Source organism: Symsagittifera roscoffensis, chromosome 1 (genome assembly GCF_963678635.1).
Source record: "Symsagittifera roscoffensis chromosome 1, txSymRosc1.1, whole genome shotgun sequence".
In the NCBI taxonomy this organism is placed as follows: Eukaryota; Metazoa; Xenacoelomorpha; order Acoela; family Convolutidae; genus Symsagittifera; species Symsagittifera roscoffensis.
In genome coordinates, this window is record NC_087062.1 from 52196530 (window position 1) to 52212950 (window position 16421).

At 35.0% G+C, this 16421-nt stretch overlaps 2 protein-coding genes across 2 annotated transcripts in view; one reads left to right on the forward strand and one right to left on the reverse strand.

The window, feature by feature from the left end:
* LOC134845473 (gamma-aminobutyric acid receptor subunit beta-4-like) overlaps positions 1-7151 on the forward strand; it is a gene marked incomplete in the record, with an annotated part of 81067 nt that extends 73916 nt beyond the window's left edge. The window contains 2 exon segments of the mRNA XM_063862369.1: positions 5950-6328; positions 6492-7151. Coding sequence (XP_063718439.1) covers positions 5950-6328; positions 6492-7140 — 1028 coding nt within the window.
* Positions 7152-7415: 264 nt separating this feature from the next.
* LOC134845483 (innexin unc-9-like) overlaps positions 7416-16421 on the reverse strand; it is a 50338-nt gene continuing 41332 nt past the window's right edge. The window contains exon 8 of the mRNA XM_063862381.1: positions 7416-7682. Coding sequence (XP_063718451.1) covers positions 7437-7682 — 246 coding nt within the window. The 3' untranslated portion in view covers positions 7416-7436. The remainder of the gene's footprint in view (positions 7683-16421) is intronic.

Consider the following 16421-nt stretch of genomic DNA (forward strand, 5'->3'; position numbering starts at 1 on the left):
GCTGAATTAGTCTCTATGGCCTCCTCCCAAAATATGGACTCTCTTTGGTACCTATAATGAAAAAAATGACGATTTTATAGAAATCATTTAAAATTGCAACAACATGCCCATACTTTGGACAAAACTATGCAAAAACCTTCAAAATTTTAACCTTCTGATTAGTGAAGTCCATTTGCACCTTTGAGGAAAGGTGAAAAAGGGTAAAAGTTTGGTTGACTACCTTGAACTAACGCGGCCACTCCGAATAGCCAATCTTTCACGGAATTTGTCGTTTGGATCAAATCTTCCGCTGCTACTTAGGAATGGTTCCAGATACTCATAATGATTAAGATGTCAAGTTTTCTCTTTTATTATTTCCCCTTTTCAAGTAGCTTCTCTGTAAGTATGACACAAATTTGTCGATTTAGTCTGCAATGCTTGAGATCCAATCGTCAACCACATGCTCGATTTTCTCAACAATGTTCTCTAACGATTGTTTGACTAATTAAGTTGGAACAAAATTTAGTGCCGGTATTAGTTGAAGAGCCAATCTTGCTTTGCAATTGTTTTCATCAGCTTTTTTCAAACGCAGCTCTTTCCTTTTGCGTGAAACAGCTTGGCAGAGGTGAAGATAATTGCCTGTGATCAAAGACAGTATATGCATTTGTAAAAGCATTGTCGGTGGCTCGAATAAAACCACAAAGAATTGTTGATGGCAGCACAATGTCCGAGAAAGTATAAAGTAGCTTTCAGGAAGTAAGTTTGCATAAATAGGTCCAGTTTCGTTTGAAATAAGCTCAAAAATGCGAGGTAGTTAAAAACCGCCAATTTGAATGTGTACAGTAAAAGCTTAGTAAAGAGGCATCAAGCAAAGATTGAATATACCGTCGCAAAAGCAAATAGATTCCTGTACTTGTAAGGCATGAGCGTTATCCCGGTCAATGAAGTCCAGGATACAAAATTCCACTGTCGAATGAACAGAAATCTGTTTAATCCACTAGAACTTTAAAATACCTATCTCTAATGATTGGGACAGATGGAACTGAGACTGTGTGTGACAATTCAGAGTTCTATGTATTGCTGCTCGACTGGGCAAGGATAATTGTACTGCTTTTTTGCCTGATGCTTCTTGGAGACAAGTGGATAATTATATTGCTATTGACAAGTACTAGCTACTGCCTGGTCTCTTGTTTTATTTGATTAAGATCTGCTTCGCCTCAGTGTTTCCCGGCCTAATAGCGCGGCTTGTTTCATTTGTGGTAGGTATTACATCATCTCCAGCTATTACGGCGAGCAGTCAGCATTTATGTGAACTGTATTTCGTGCATCTATAGCGTCCAATTTTTTTTTACATAATTATCTTTTAAAAAACCATGTACGTCAATGATGAGCGTTCTTTTGTGTAGATGAAAAATTCTTCGCCCACATTGACTATTCGTAATTATGTTGTGTGTTGACAGAGAAAAGATAAAAGCAATGACGGAAACTCAGAAAAAAATGAAGCGTTTTGTTCTGTTCGAAACGCGTTCATTGAGGAAAACAAACAATTTTTTTGCGTTAAATTGACAAAAATTTTGGTTTCGATGCTCAACTTAAGCCATTTTAACTTTGAATTAGTGTCCTTTTATATCTTGAAACAAGCTGATTATACAATTAGCGCTTGCTGGTCCGAAAAATTACTCGATTTGAAATTCAAATAACTAATCAGAATTGCCAATCAAGAGACAAAACGACCTAGGACAGTTTTTCATGCAGAGAAAAATGGCATAAGGCCTTTTAATGGCATAGAACAGTTTTTCATGCAAAGAAAGTTGGCAAATAGTCCTGACACCCTTAAAGTTTGACATCATCAGCCTGAAAATCATAGTTTCCAAATATTTCATTAACCAGAAGCTAATCGAGACCAAATAATTGTCAGTCAGAACATTTGAAATTTTGCCATTATACGAGCAAGCCTGTTTCAATGATTAGAAGAATTAACTTTCCTGACTTGGATCGCTGTAATTTGCCGCCTAAGCGTTTTATAAGAACGCAAAACATCGCTCGTTAATTATTCATAACTAGCCAGACTGGAAAATTTCAAATCCCCTTGTTTTTATAAAAAAAAATCAATATCTTTTCGAACGTGATCTCCCAACAACAATATCCTTTAAATTTGAAGCAGGAGAAAGAATTTAAAAAAATCAAATTAAAAGCATAAATTTTCCGAGTTTTCTGTGAAATATCGGAACAATTAGAACAGTAAAACTAAACAAGACTGCTTGTATAAATTTGACGTTCTAAGCGTTTTGACTGCTTTTCAAAGTCTGTGGAGTAGTGTTTTTCTGAAAAATCAGGTTGAAATTTGGCAAAAAAAACTTTCAAACCCATCCACTGCCCGCTAAGTTAATCAAAAACCAATACATTTTTTTTCAAACTTCACAGTATTATTAAAACCAAATAGCATCATGCCTCAACTCAATTTGCATCGATTTTAAAGATGAATGAAATCTTTTCTTATGCGTTCACAGATCTTTAGTCCCCCATAACTTTACAAAAGGTAATCACAGTAAATCAATCCTTGTAAGTTTGAGATCGAGGCAACAGTACTTTTCGGATGTCGAAAAATGATCCCGCGCACAAATATTCCCTCAAAATCAAGTATCAAGAATTTGAGGCTAGCAAGAATTCAAATATGGTTGCAAAAACCATACTTAATCAAAAAACGTTCTTGCGAGCAGATGTCGAGAATTTGTTCTCTTCCTTTTTCCAAAAATTGAGTGCGTCACGTCACTCCTTCTCCTCAGTTGAAAACTTTCAACTGGAGAAAATTTTGCCGATTGAGTGGTAACGACGAACTTGAAAACAACCAACCCTACAATTCGATGTTTTCTTGGTTCATCGGTCCGAATCACCGAACTCACCATGTCGCGCCGCACGCCATTCGGGAACAGTGATTTTATGTAAGCGAATCAGTTTTAGGTCAATCTGATCTCGGTAATAGCAAATTCTTTACCTTAGAGAAAAGCGGCGTTCTTTTTGCTTTCTTTTCATTGCGCACATTTTTCTCAGTGGGCCAACTTCTTCCGTTATCGATCGGGAAATGCTCTATTTTTTTAAAAATTTAATTTTGTTATCAAGTCCTCGATACAAATGATGTGATTGCTTCTGCTGGCAATTTGAATTTAAGTGAAGAAATCCAGGGGCGGATTTAGGTGGGGGGGGGCGGATTTAGGATTTAGGTGGGGGGGGGGGGGGGGCGGACGCTCTTATCAGGGATTCGACCCCCTACGGACCCAAAGGCCTAAGAATGTCTAAGAATGCCTTTTTTGGCCGGTTTTTTAAACTTTTGCCTGCGGCGCGGAAAATTTGACAAAAACAGGGTCTTTTTAATGCTTTCGGAGATTTCGGAAAATCAATTTGGTCGACACAAAAAATCGACAAAATGTTTGATTTCTCCCCACACGCCATATAAAGTACAAAAGAATAGATTTAGCTCCTTGTAACGAATCAATTATGGCAAGTTAGCTTCCTTCAACCAATTTGGAACGATTTCTAAGACAGATTAAATCTCCGCTTACGCGTTAATAGTCCAAAATATATCGCGCGTTAATTGTCCCAAATTGACCAAAATGGCAATCTTTAAACCCCCATAACTTTTCAAAAAATTATCACAGGTATTTTCAAATCTAAGCTCAGGGCAACAATATCTTTTGAAAGATAAAAAACATTCCGTCAAAAATGGCTAGTTAAGAAGTCGAAATTTGTCTGAAGAAAAAAAACCAACCCGAACACTGGCAAGCTAACTGGTCTTAATAAATCCATCCTAACCATGCTCCAACTGTTTTTTAACTTTCATGGAGTAGCGCTGACTTTGAGAAACTGAAGAAATTGAAATAAAAAACACAACTTTAAAATAACAAAACTTTTTATCTAAAAAAAGGTTCTGAAAAGCGCAAAAACTCAGTTAGATGAAAACCAGCTGCGGAGACTTTCACTTTTTATAGTTAATTCAGTTCATATTCGTGAAATCACAACAAAATTGCTTGTATAAAGCTGAAACCTTAATTATTCTGACAGCCTTTTTTTGGTTTTTGGAGTAGTCCTATTTTTTTTTAAAATGATGAGTTTTTCATGAAATGAAAAAACTTTCTAAACTGATTTTTTTCAAATCTCTTCACACACTATCCAAAACAGCCAAAAAAATCCCTCCAAGCGCTATGCAAAAAACAGTGATAGAGTTTTTTTCGTAGGATTTTCTCGAGACGGTGGGGCGGATTTTCAAAAAAATACGAAAAATTTTTTCGACCTTTTTTTTTTAGGTCGAGCAAAAACTCCGAGCTCTCCCAAAGCTGTAAAAAGACCCTAAAATTTTTGGTGACGGACCCTAAAATTTTTCTAAAGGCGCCTTTGGCGCCAATATATACTAACTTTGAGAGGGATACGCGCGCCAAAAAAAAATTCCCAAAAATTGCTTAAAAAGTGCCTAAAAACGCTTTTTTGGCCTGTTTTTTAATTTTTTTTAAATCGGCGCAGAAAATTTTACCAAAACAGGCCAAAAAAAAAGCGTTTTTAGGCACTTTCTAGGCACTTTTTGTACGATTTTCTTTTGGCGCGCGCTCCCCTCTCAAAGTTAGTGTATATTGGCGCCCAAGGCGCCTTTAGAAAAATTTTAGGGTCCGTCACCAAATATGGATATCTCAAAATAGTTCAAAGGGGGACCATTTGGGTCGGTAAGGGGTCAAATCCTTCACGGTTGTTCCCAGGGGCGTCTGCCCCCCCCTCCCCCCCCTAAATCCGCCCTTTGGAAAAATTATGCGTTTTTCTTTGTTTTATTTTGAACTTTATGGGAGCAGATGCAACAGACGTATGCTGAGAAAGTATTTTTTTTCTTGAATAAAAATTTTATTCATCTCTGTCTACTTTTCGACATCAATTTTTGATGATTAACCATGAAGTTTATCGCAAGGCGCATTGGCGCATTGGCGCTGTTATTCATTTATTTTAAGAAGGTCAGCATGCTCCAAGATACGCTTAACTTTTAGTGTAAACATTCGCAAAAGTGCTGAGAAAGGCTTTTTGTCCAGAAATATACTGCACTGCAGAACTGCTCTTTGATAAATAAAGCTAACTTAGGGTTTTTGGCAGAGCTCGAAAAAGCTGAGCTCATCTGAATGAGGGTGAAAAAATATATTTCCAAAAACACCGAACCACCGCTGTTTGGAGTATTCTGGAAAAGCAGTTGATCTATTGATCTATTCAACAGAAACGGACTATGACTGTAAGCGTTTCATAGATCCTTTGCAACACGCAGAAACCTCAATTTTTGTTTCGACTTTCCGAGATAATGACGGAATATTTTTGCTCGTGGTGATTTTGTTTTCTCCAGACAAATTTCACCTTTTTAACTAGCCACTTTTGACTGTGTTTTTAAGCTCAATTTTAAAAAGTTATTTCACTTGTGATCATACTTTGTGAAGCTATAGGGGTTTAGAGATGACCAATTTGGCAAATTTGGGACAAATAACATTTTTTGTGTTCGGCGCAGAAATAAATAGGTTGTTGATAAAATTTGAAAGCATAATCGCATTTTGGAAAATATTTTGTACAGGATGTCGATTTGGTACTTCTAATTGCAGCTCGTCCAAAAAAGTGGTTATCAAAGAATGTAGCCACAAGCAGCGCCGGTTAGATTTCATTGCACCTTCTAACGCACAATTAACCTATGGAAGAGCTAACGCGCTTACGCTCACATAGTTTAACCTTGTCATAATTGCCATCCCCCTTCTCCGGTTAACTCAGTCCAGATTAAGAGAAAGGGAGATAATTTCTTTCTAAGCTACCAAAATTGGTTTCACCTCAAAATGCCAAAGTAGTTTACAACGAACGTTCCCGTCTTCAATTGGAAGGTTGCGTGGACTTAGCTAGCTTTTCTAAGTAAGTTAAAATTACAATAGTTGTTTGTGAGTTCAAGCTTGCAATTAATTTCAGGGGTGACCACAGTGCTGACGATGCTGACTCTAGCCACGCAGAGCACTTCTCAGAATGCGAAACATGTGAACAACAAGGTGACAGCCATCGACATTTACCTGTGGGCCTGCTTCGTGTTCGTCATATTCGCCATGATCGAGTTCGCACTCTCAGACTTCACCACTCACAGTGCCATCGCAGCCACACCCGACGACAAGAAGCGGAAGATGTCCGAGGCAGACGGGAGGGGAGGAGCTGAGAAGAAGAACCACTCGGGGCTGGACCAAGTGGACAAGGAAAAAGATCCGTTGAGGGACACAAAAAGATGTGAGTTTGTGGCCAATTCAGACTGTGAAGCACAAGAAAATGACCAGACAACAACACAGTCATGTGTTATCAAGTAAGTTTTACGGCTGAAACAAAATTAATTTGACCCTCTTTTTGCTGGTAGAAACGGCGGCCAAATTTTAAAGGTGGCCGCAGGAATTTTCGAGAGCTGGTAAAAAAAGGCACTCAACCAATCAACTATATTGACGTTAGTAAATACTTTTTATTTATTTCAGCCTGAATCCTTCTGAAGAGCAAAACGGGAAGCCCTTCCGTCGCAGAGACAGAGTGAAGCAACTTCACCCGAACAACTTAGAAAAAAATGCTGGAAGATTCAGTCAAATCCACCCTCATCACGACAGTGAAACTCAAAACATGTGTTCACCGGTCTTTGACAGAGCAGAGCAGACCCAAAGCAATATCATCAGCAGTAATAGCAATAACAGCATCACAAGCAGCCGAAGTAAACACATGCAAACGAGAGTGTATGTGACAGACTCTGTGTTGAAAGATGACCTCAAGGCAGACATCATTGCTAACAAATATCTCCAGACAAAACAGTCCAACCAGAAGAGTGCCGACAACAAAGCAGCCAACTTCACTCCAATGCAAAAGTGCTCTTCCAAACCGTGTGCAGAGAAAAAACGAGTATCAGCTGAGAGAAAGATCAAAAACGTCTCCAAGTCAATTGCAAAAGCAGCCGCTGAAAAAGAGCGTCTGCGGATTAAGTCGCTACATATGGTGAATAATGTAGCCAGGGTTCTCTTTCCTCTGAGCTTCTTCATCTTCAACTTGGGCTATTGGGCCTATCTCTTCACAAAAGTATCCACAAATGACGACTACAAGTACCAGCCTGGATTTGTAGAAATGGACAACTCAATCTAGATTTAAAAACTTTTACAATAATCTGTTGTGGGTTCACTTGCTACTGAAGCTAGGAGTTTATTTGTAAGTGAAGGATATTTTGTGTTTATCTATCAACTGATTTCAAACAGCAGCCATTTGATAATAGGTTTTTATTTCGAATATTGTAGCTTAGCGATCACTATCAGAATCACTATTATTTCTATCACTTCAATTTGAAATTGAATAATGTTTTTATCAGATTGATTTTCGCTTTCAAGTTCTTTTATATTCAGAAAAGACTCGGTTCTTTTGAGTTCTTCGGTATCTTTTTCTTCTCATAGCTCGGATCTATCAAGTGGGTCCCAGTCGAATCCGACGAGCATGCGTTGTGGCAACTTGTGCCGGTTTCCAAGAGTACTTTGCTCATCCCTTGTTCTCTGAGTAACAGCGTTCCTGCCATTAACTGGTGCATGTGAGTTGTAGGAGGGCAAAGAGCACAAGTCATCATCCGAGTTGTCTCCATGATTTCGTTGGAAGCCATCGAATGCAACTTTAGAAGGGCTATTGCTTCTGTTGAATTGCTGAAAGAATTTTTGAGCTTTTTTTTACAACTGGTCATTCACTTTTTGATTTGCTGAAACCATATAATCTCATCACATACCAATAGAACTCTTTTGAATAATTTGGGAAAACCTGTATTCAATTAAAATTGAAACATTTAGGCCTAAAATGTTTGGCAAATAGCTTTGGGGGAAAAGGACATTCTTCTGTTCACAGCAATCTTTCAACGCCGTGAACACGTATTTTATGGACATAGATCAGATAACCAAACTAATTCTTTATAATTAAGTTTTTTATCCAGCTCGATCTTTTAATAACAGGGTATTTCGGACCAGCATTTTTGATCAGATGATGAACTTTTCTTTAAATTAAAAAAGGACACTAAGGTTATGAAAATATCGTTAATTTTGGCATCTGAAATACAGAATTTACAACGTATTTACTTTCGTGCACCGTGATTGTAGCTTGAAATCTGTTTTTTTGTCACAAAGATGCAAAAAAAAAGTTTTTAACTATCTTTTCCGAATCAACTCGGGCTGTTTTTCGAAACTGTTAAGAGATAAATTTATTCTCTGTTCGTGAACGAAGCGTACTTAACAGATGGAAAGTGTTGTTTTTATGTTTTTTCTCATTTATGGTGCGAGGATAGTCATTAATAAAAAAAATCACGAAGTATTAATAGAAAGACTAATTATCTCAGAATTCATAAATATATTTAGGATTAAGAGAAAGAAATCAGGAGGAACCAAAAACTTAATTCCGTGGTCAATGAGTCAAATCGAATATGTACTCGGAAAAAAAACAACAAGCAGGCTTCCATATGAAAACGTCCCCGCATCCAAGCTTAACGGGTAATTAAACATCTCCGCAGTATAAAGAATTATTATGTTTTATTTTTTGACCATTATAATTGAATGTAATTACCAAAGTTAGGTGTTTAGAGGATTTTCAATCGATTAAATTCGTGATATTTTTCTATTATAATTCTGTTATAATTGATTACAATTCATGCAAAAAAACTCATTCAATCAATTATAATCGATTATGATTGACTATGATCTCTTCTTTTGTCGAAATTTTGTCACACCAAAAGCTTGGTTTATTTATATCCCATGGTTCTGATTTTTTTGTCAAAAATAAATCTCTAAAGCCAAGACTTCTTGTCATATTTTGGCTCATAAAGTTTTACCACGAAACAAAAGCTTCCTGTGCAAACAAAAGCTTCCTATATATACAAACAAAAAACTGCAGTGTGGTTCGCTTCTTAAGGTTGAAAAATTGAATTTTTTTCTCCTGTACATTACTGTTATGTTCCCATGATCTAGATGTTGTGTTTTATTGGATTGATCTACTTTTGCTTCTTTTTCCCAATAAAAACATTCCCTTTCTCGAATCATTTAAGAACTGACGTGACCTTTAGCTCTATTAAAAAATTTTGTCGAATTTTGCCTTTTTTGCGGCTCGTCCGATGTTAGACTTCGTAACTTGAGACTTCAGCATTTAAAAAATCAATTCTCTAGATTAAACCTACTTCAGTCTGCATCTAATTTTTTTCAATCACCACTGATTGTTGTTCCAGAGAATTTACAGCTTACCGCAAAAATAGCATTTTTCGTAATAAATTTGCAATTGCAGTCTGAATTTGAAACTAATGAATCGTTTTGTTCAGATCTTGCGTTTGAAACTCAGGCGGCTCAATTGAAATCTTTTTATCTGTTAAATATCAGAATTTTGACGAATGGGTAAAGCCATCCGCAATCAACTACCGTACTTAATGTAAGTGTATAGATCTTAAAATTCAAGAGGTTGTAATTTTTTTTTTCTATTTCTTGATGTAATCGAAGGACAAAATTAAAAAATTATTGAAAATTTTTGAAGCACAAACCAATAAATTTATCATCAACCGCCAGACCGCCAGTTTGTTCCGGTTGGATTATATACAGGTTCATGTTGAAATTTTCCTTAAATCATTCATCCAAAATGGTGAGTTTGTGTCTCTGTTTCATCACAAAAAACCATTTTCAAATTTTTTATAATGTTCTATTCAAAAAAGATGAATTGCACCAAATTAATTTGTTTATTAGGGTTATGGTTGTTCAAAACAATTGATAACTTTAGATTAAAAATTTTTTCCTTTTCAGTTTTTTCATTTTTTAAAACAAGTTTGGGCTTTAAACAGAAACTGTTCTAAACACTAATGCAAACTAATCTGGTTCGTTTTCAATTTTTTTTCACAATCTTAAAACTATTGAACTTGAAAAGTAATTTTATGATCAAATTCCCTGATCTACGGCAAGTGTTTTTATTGTTTGAGTAAAAAAACGAAAACGAGGCCAAAGAAAAAATAAGCTAGTTTAACTTTGAATGGAATAAAGTATCGGGAAACACTAATTATTTTGTAAGCCCATAAATCAGGTTTTTTGAAGTGAATTCTGCTATGAGAGGTCTTAGACGAAAATCCATCAATCAGCATGCAAAAACTCATAGCAGAATTAGCGTAAGCCTTATAAGAAGAAATGAGAGATGTATTTGAAAACAACGTCTCGTTTGATAGACAACACCGTTGAACTTCGCCAATTTTTTGAATATATGATCAGTATGATTCACAAAAGTCAATTTTTTATCAAGAAAAACTCCGAGATGTTAAGAAAAACTGGTTTTCTAGCAAAATTTTGATGGAATATCTAGCTCTTCTAGCAAACCCGACTGCCAAAGACAAAAATAGGCATTTAGAAGTTTGAATGTAAACTTCGTCATTGTATCGCCAATAGAGATAGTAACTTGCGAACGCGCCAATTGATCCGAAAACTGTTTTTATTTAACAAAAAAGCAACGGGTCCAAAATTGAGCCTTGCAAAACTCAGCGGTTGACAGTTTTCGTAGATGACACACGGTTACCTGATATTAGTAGATGTTCGTTCTTCTGAATAAGATTTCAGAAATTTCCAAAAATATATACCGCAAACACCGGATCGTTCCAATTTTGTTGATAAAATTTTAATATCAACAATAAAAAAGGCTCTTTTGAAAACCCAAAAATAACTAATTTTTGTGTTTGGCCGATTAATTCACTCATTTGGTCAATTGTTATCAAAACTGCGTAGTAAAAAGTAGTTTTTCTAAAACCAAAATTTTACGTTGACAAATGACTATTTTTTTCGATGACCTTGATCATCCTTACAAACACTTTTTTTTCGAAACTTTGCTGAATGTAAGCAATGGACTGATCGGTCTATAGTTTGTAGGATCAAATTTATCGCTTGATTTCCCCAAAACATTCATGTTGGCAACTCTTAGCTGATTGGGAAAAGTATGTAAACATAAAAAAATCTTAAAATGCGCGATGAGTGTTGTCAGATGGCTGGTGCGGTAATTTTTATCATATTACTTTTTAATCCATCTTGACCGACAGAACTTTTGCACTTCATATTATCTTTTGACCTATTAACCTTCCATTTGACGTCTCATAGAAAAACGTCAGAATTGCACAAAAATCGTGGAAATATGCTCTTTGGAGGATTTCATACAACGCAATCATTCAAAATCAATTTTTCCTTAAAAAAAGTGATGGCTAACTCTTCCAACTTTTTTTATAGACTACACAAAGCAAGCTACACCTCTAATATGCTCGTTTATCTGGTTTTTGTTAATTAATTGCCAAATCCCCGAATGTTATAAATGTGTAATGAATCGTTTTCCCTGAGCCAAGTTCCAACTTAAATTTGTGTTGAAATTTTTTTTGCTTTTTAACGTTTTTTTTGGTTTAACAAAATGGTGAAACCAAAATGGGCTTTCCAATCCCGATCAAAGAGGATGCCCCAGAGCGCTACAAGTTTTGACAACCCAAGACACCAAAAGACGAGTAGGCGGAGAAATCAATTAGTGGATCAGGATCAACCTTCATCCTAGACGCACAAAATAGTTAGATAGATAATCAGTGAGAACATGGTAAAAAAATGTGTAGACCACTAACCATTAGATGTTTTTAAAAATTGCTGTTCATTATTCAATCGCTCTTTTCCAGTCCCCCCTTTTTTTGAAATCCAATATCTGAAAGTCCATTCAAAATCACTTTTTTTGTCATGAACTGAACCCAAACGTTTTAGCGTGAGCAGATGAACAAATTTAAACATTATTCCTTGCATGCAAAATGCCATGAGAACAATTTTTGAACGGCATTCGTTTGTAATCTTACGAAGATGAGGGAAACTGGAAAAGGGCCTACTTAGTTAACTCGTTTGATTTTATATATCTATCCAACTTAATTCACATGCTTTTAGAATCAACTTTTAAATATAAGGCATATCTATGAGATCTATTTGATAATTTAACTAGAGGAAACCCTAGTCGATCAAGGAGGATTATCTTGCAAGATCTTGCAAGATTCTTGCAAATGAGGGTTATCTTGCAAGATCTTGCAAGATAACCAACTAAGAAATTTTCACAAAACCTTATTCTGAGCGCCAAAAAAAACTAATTGGTAGTGGTAAAGTGTCTACTGGTAAAAAAAATTACTTGACTCGTGTAAAGTTTTTTTTTCGCAAAAAGATCATATTTTGATAGAATAACGATTCTTTTTAAAGGAGGTTGTCTTCTTGCCAGGGAAGCGCTAAATAAGTATCAACTAGGGAAGCGCTAAATAAACTTATTTAAGTCAAAACTAAAGCTTATAAGATCAGCAAGTATTTTAGTAAATGAACCTTCAAATTTTTCTATGAAAAAGCATCGCGTTAGCGTGGGGTTCATCTTTATCCCATTGTGTCCTTTTTTTCGATCTTTATTCTCTTTTCCCATGGTGTTAGTGTGGTTTCGGGACCTTCTCTTCTTGGAGGAGATTTGTTGTTGTTCTGTAGTGAGCATGAAGTGGCCTTGATGGGTTCTGCGTCAATGGAAATACAAAACGACGTAACTATTTCAAACAGATTCAACTGGCGGTTGTTGATCCCCTGATCGGTTTTTGCCTAATAATCTTCCAACTATTTTTTGATGTTATCTTTCGGTGATATTTATCTTTCAAGATGTGGAAAAAGAAAAAAAAAACAACCTCACGGACTTTTAAAAAATTAAGCACTTAGATTAAGTACAGCAATTGATCGCGAATGGCTTAACCTGTTCGCCAAATCTCAGATAATAAACAGATAAAATGTTTTTAATTGAGCCGCCAAGAGTTTAAATCAAGGTTTATACAGGTGAAAAAACTTCAATGTATATAAGAATTTTCAAACTGAAGAAGCAAATCATACCGCATTATTAGATATAGGAATAAAAACTGTATAAATAAATACATAAATGTATATATATAATTAAAAATATATATTTATAAATATACAAAAACAAACTGCGGTATGGTTTGCTTTCTTAAGGTTGAAAAATCATATAAAAATTAAATTTTCTTCTCCTGTACATTACTGTTATGTTCCCATGGTCTAGATATTGTGTTTTATTGGAAAACGATTCTCTATACTCATGTACTTCTGCTTCTTTTTCCCAATCAAAACCATCCTTTTCGCGGATCATTTAAGATTTGAGGTGACCTTTAGCACTATTTAAAAATTTTGTCAAATTTTGCTTTTTTGTGGCTCGTCTGATGTTAGACTGCGTAACTTAAGAATTCAGCATTTAAAAAATCAATTCTCTAGTTTAAACCTACTTCAGTCTGCTTCTTATTTTTTTCAGTCACCACTGATTGTTGTTCCAGATAAATTACAGCTTACCGCAAAACTAGAATTTTTCGTAATAAATTTGCAATTGCAGTCTGAATTTGAAACTAATGAAACATTTTGTTCAGATCTTGCGGGTTGAAACTCAGACGGCTCAAATGAAATCTTTTTATCTGTTAAGTATCAGAATTTTGACGAATCGGTAAAGCCATCCGCAATCAACTACCGTACTTAATATAAGTGTATAGCTCTTAAAAAATCAAGAGATTGTATTTTTTTCTATTTCTTGATGTCATCGAATGACAAAATTAAAAAATTTTTGAAAAGTTTTGAAGCACAAACCACAAACCAATATGTTTATCAGCAGCCGCCAGACCATCAGTTTGCTCCTTTTGGATCATATAAAGGTTCATGTTGAAATTTTTCTTAAATCATTTATCCAAATTGGTGAGTTTGTGTCTCTGTTTCATTACTAAAAACCATTTTCAAATTTTTTATAATGTTCTTTTCAAAAATGATGAAATGCACCAAATTAATTCGTTTATTAGGGTTATGGATGTTCAAAACAATTGATAAGTGTAGAATAAAAATTTTTTACTTTTCAGTTTTTTCATTTTTTAAAACAGGTTTGGGCTTTAAACAGAAACTGTTCTAAAAACCAATGCAAACTACTCTGGTTCTTTTTCAGTTTTTTTTCACAAACTTAAAAGTATTGAACTTGAAAAGTAATTTCATGATCAAACTCCCTGATCTACGGCAATTATTTTTTATTGTTTGAGTAAAAAAACGAAAACGAGGCCAAAGAAAAAATAAGCTAGTTTACCTTTGAAATCGGGAAAAACTAATTATTTTGTAGGCCCATAAAACAGGTTTTTTTAAAGTGAATTCTGCTATGAGAGGTCTTAGAATAAAATCCATCAATCAGAAGGCAATAAATCATAGCAGAATTAGCGTAAGCCTTATAAGAAGAAATGGGAAATGTATTTGAAAACAAACGTCTGATAGACAACACCGTTGAGCTTCGCCAATTTTTTGATTACATGATCAGTATGATTCACAAAAGTCAATTTTTTATCAAGAAAAACTCCGAGATGTTAAGAAAAACTGGATTTCTAGCAAATTTTTGATGGAATATCTAGCTCTTCTAGCAAACCCGACTGCCAAAGACAAAAATAGGCATTTGGAAGTTTGAATGTAAACTTCGTCATTGTATCGCCAACAGAGATAGTAACTTGCGAACGCGCCAATTGATCCGAAAACTGTTTATATTTAACAAAAAAGCAACGGGCCCAAAATTGAGCCTTGCAAAACTGAGCGGTTGACAGTTTTCGTAGATGACACACGGTTACCTGATATTAGTAGATGTTCGATCTTCTAACTAGGACTTCAGAAATTTTAAATAAAAATACCGCAAAAACCGGATCGTTAATAAAGGCTCTTTTGAAAACCAAAAAACTACCAGAACCTTTTTGTTTGGCCAATTAGTTCGCTCATTTGGTCAATTATAATCGAAACTGCATAATACTAAAGTAGTTTTTCTAAATCCAAAAAATTTTACGTTGACAAATGACTACCTTTTTCGATGACTTTGATCATCATTACAAATATTTTTTTTTCGAAACTTTGCTGAATGTAAGCAATGGACTGATCGGTCTATAGTTCACCGGATCAATTTTAAAGCCTGATTTCTCCCAAAGCAATTAGGTTAGCAATTCTTAGCTGATTGAGAAAAGTATATATACATATTCAAATCTTAAAATGCGCGATGAGGGTTGTCGGATGAGTCTAGCGGTAAATTTTATCATATAACCTTTTAATCCATCCTGACCGAGAGAACTTTTGCACCTCAAATAATTATCTTTTGACCTATTAACCTCCCACTTGACAATTGATGCAAAAATTAAATACTCTCAGAGCAAGCAAAAACTTTTATGAAAACAGAAACTTCCTGATTTGAGAATTCCAATGTTATACCAAAAACCTTTACCCACACTTCATTGAAGCACTGAAAAATCATTTTAGCGCTTTTTGGCCCTGACTTTTGCGATCAATTCTTTATCTAATTGAATTTCTAATCTTCGATGTCAGCGGTTTCCGAATTTTACCAATTTCAAGTGTTTTTATATCGCGTTGGTTTTTTTTTTCAAAAACTTTTGATTTCAGATGTTTTTTGGTCGCTCGATATTTTTAAAATGTAAGGTAGTTTTTTAGTCTTTCAATTTGATAAGAGAGGTTAATTTTAGGAGTCAATGAAACAACAGAACTCAAAATAGAATTTGATAGTTTTTCAATTGTGTTTCTATTACAAACAGATCAATAGTTTTTTTTTCGATAAATAGGATATAAAAAACTGAAAACGATTTGATAGTTTGCTAGTGTTTTCATGTTGCGTATAAATTTTTTCGCATTTCGTATCAAATTTGTTGTTTCGGATTAAACCTCCGCTAAAAATGAATCATCATAACTAATACAGTTTTTAATTCGGTACATATTAGCATAGGACCTCTCAATGACATGATCAATGCATGAAGAAGAACACGCCCTTTCGTGAGCAGACTCCAAATGCATTATGTCAAAATCATAGCATTTCAAAAAGGTATGACAATGAAAGACTTGGTCAAGGGATCTATTTGCTTCAGTTAATCTGTCAACATTGAAGCCATCTCAAATAACCGTTTTAATTTTAAGTTTTCCCTCATATAAAAACGTCGGAATTGCACAAAAATTGTGGAAATATGCTCTTTGGAGGATTTCATACAACGCAAACATTCAAAATCGATTTTTCCTTAACAAGAGTAATGACTAACTCTTCCAACCTATTTTTGCAGACTACACAAAGCAAACTACACCTCTACCATGCTCGCTTATCCAGTTTTTGTTAATTAATTGCCAAATCCCCGAATGTTTTAAATGTGTAATGAGCCAAGTTCCGACTTAACATTGTATTGAAAATTTTTTGCTTTTTAACGTTTTTTTTTGGTTTAACAAAATGATGAAACCAAAGTGGGCTTTCCAATCCCGATCAAAAAGGATGCCCAAAAGCGCTACAAGTTTTGACAACCCAAGACACCAAAAGGCGAGTAGGCGGAGAAATCAATT